The sequence below is a fragment of the Arachis ipaensis genome, chromosome B08 (genome assembly GCF_000816755.2).
Source record: "Arachis ipaensis cultivar K30076 chromosome B08, Araip1.1, whole genome shotgun sequence".
NCBI classification, from domain to species: domain Eukaryota; kingdom Viridiplantae; phylum Streptophyta; class Magnoliopsida; order Fabales; family Fabaceae; genus Arachis; species Arachis ipaensis.
The window spans coordinates 101,065,314-101,067,450 of NC_029792.2; the positions used below are offsets into that span (position 1 = coordinate 101,065,314).

At 35.4% G+C, this 2,137-nt stretch overlaps 1 protein-coding gene across 1 annotated transcript; it reads left to right on the forward strand.

The window, feature by feature from the left end:
* Nucleotides 396-1,332, forward strand: LOC110265658 (inactive protein kinase SELMODRAFT_444075-like). Its single transcript, XM_021108790.1, has 3 exons — nt 396-486; nt 694-843; nt 1,050-1,332. Exons 2-3 carry the CDS (start codon nt 781-783, stop codon nt 1,233-1,235), a joined length of 249 nt encoding a protein of 82 aa, XP_020964449.1. The 5' UTR covers nt 396-486; nt 694-780; the 3' UTR covers nt 1,236-1,332.

A 2,137-nucleotide genomic window follows, 5' to 3' on the forward strand; every position in this document is an offset into this window, starting at 1 on the left:
TTTTGAATATCCACCCATCTACATTTTTAAATTTACTTACCATTGGATGTAAAAGACAGAATTTTCTGAGTCTTGTATAGATTACATTCTAAACTCTGGTGTATGCTGAATTTGAGTTGGATTACATACATGCCTAATTTTTCTAACATCATTATATTGTGATTTCAAGGTTGGTGATTTTGGATTGACGAGGTGGCAACCTGATGGAGACACGAGTATGGAAACCCGAGTAATTGGAACATTCGGGTATGTATTTGTGTTTGTCCTGAATGGTTTTCATAATCAAAATTTGTCTGAGAAATATGAACTCACAATTAAGATATGTCGTTATTGTGTAGGTATTTGGCTCCTGAATATGCTCATAGCGGCCAAATAACTGAGAAAGCTGATGTTTATTCATTTGGGGTGGTATTGGTGGAGCTTGTTACAGGGAGAAAAGCTGTGGATCTCACGCGACCTAAGGGACAGTAGTGTCTTACTGAGTGGGTAAGTTATATTTGCAATTTTTACTCGAACCATTCTGTGAAAAATTTTCACCCTTTATTTTATCCCCAACCAAACATTGCCTAAGAGTTAAAGTATGGCTATGTCTATAATTAACAATCAGAAATCCTATATTAATCCACTTTTATGTTTCTGGTTGTTCATGCCAAGTCTTGTCGAAATTTGAGTAAATGTCTTGATATTTAACAGGCACGACCTCTGTTGGAAGAATATGCCATTGAGGAACTGATTGATCCAAGGCTGGGGAACCAATACTTAGAAAATGAGGTATATTGCATGTTGCATGCTGCATCATTATGCATACGGCGAGATCCTCATTCTAGACCACGCATGTCACAGGTAAACAAGTTCTTGAACTTATTTTTTGTTGGAAAAAATTGCTTTGAAGAATTCTCAATCACATATTTATTATAATTTGATCAAACTCTGTTTTAAGTTAAAATCAATAGGAAAAGCTAATGCTGCATGTTTAGATCATGTTTTTTGAATTTGACCATGTTCCCTGCCTAATTGTTTTTAAAATTATTTCTGCTTGTTTATTCAAGGTTCTTCATATACTGGACGGCGACATGGTCATGGACACAAGTTACATTTCAACTCCAAGTTATGATGTGGGAAACCGGAGTGGCCGACTCTGGTCGGAGCCGCTGCAGAGGCAGCACCATTACAGGGGTCCTCTGTTAGAGGAGTCACTTGAATCATTCAGTGGGAAGCTATCTCTTGACAAATAGAGGCCTGCATATTGGGATAGGGACAACAAAGCAAGAAGGACTTCATGTGAAGATGACATTTAGAAAGGGGTTGATACTTGATCAAAATTGAGAATTGCTTTTTTCTTGTTATGCTAAATATGTTTATTTTCTCTCCTATTTTGTAATTTTGCATCTTTCTATCTATCTTTCTGCAGTGATCTAATTTTGCATGTATATAATAGTAGGGTGAAAGTAGGATAGGTAAAAAAATATAGAAGTTTTGTGAAATTCTTCAGGGAAAATCATGTACACACTATTGTGCCTAAAAGGGCTTCTTTGACTTGAGAGAGTTTGTGGGGTCTTGAAATGAAATGAAATGGAGTAGCTTCTTATAAGTTCAAAGATTGTTGGTTTAATTATCCCTTTTCACTTTCCATGTGCGTGTCCATGCACATGCATGCGTTGAGAAGCAAACAAACATGGTTTGATGGTTGTCATCTGAATTTCTGAACCAACTTGGACAGCGACACAGACAAATCAGAGTTAGCCTTTTGCATCTATGAAGGGTACTGGGTACTCAGGGTAATTAATAATGACACTTCACCTTTTTGAGTTTGAATGATATCAGAAACATTTTATTTATGAAAATGTACACTAAACTCTAATATATGCAAGTCTCATGACTCATGACACAATATCTTCATATTTTATAAAATATAGCACTAATTGATGCCAAGGCATCTTAGGCTAGTTTCACTAGCATTTTTTTGTTAGTTTTAGTTGTTTTATGCATTTTCTTGAGCTTAAAGTAACCAAGAATGGTTAAATGAATAACAAAGCAATGAACCATCCAAACAGTATGATTTTGATGCAAATTCCATGAGTTTTTAGTTATATTACTTGAATGCTATGAATGGAAGATTTCTCATGAAATTTTGCAA

Bases quoted from the DNA above. Each gene is read 5' to 3' on its own strand.
- LOC110265658 (XM_021108790.1), top strand. From the start codon at position 781: ATGTTGCATGCTGCATCATTATGCATACGGCGAGATCCTCATTCTAGA. The intron at 844-1,049 runs GTAAACAAGTTC...TGTTTATTCAAG, and splicing joins CTAGACCACGCATGTCACAG to GTTCTTCATATACTGGACGG.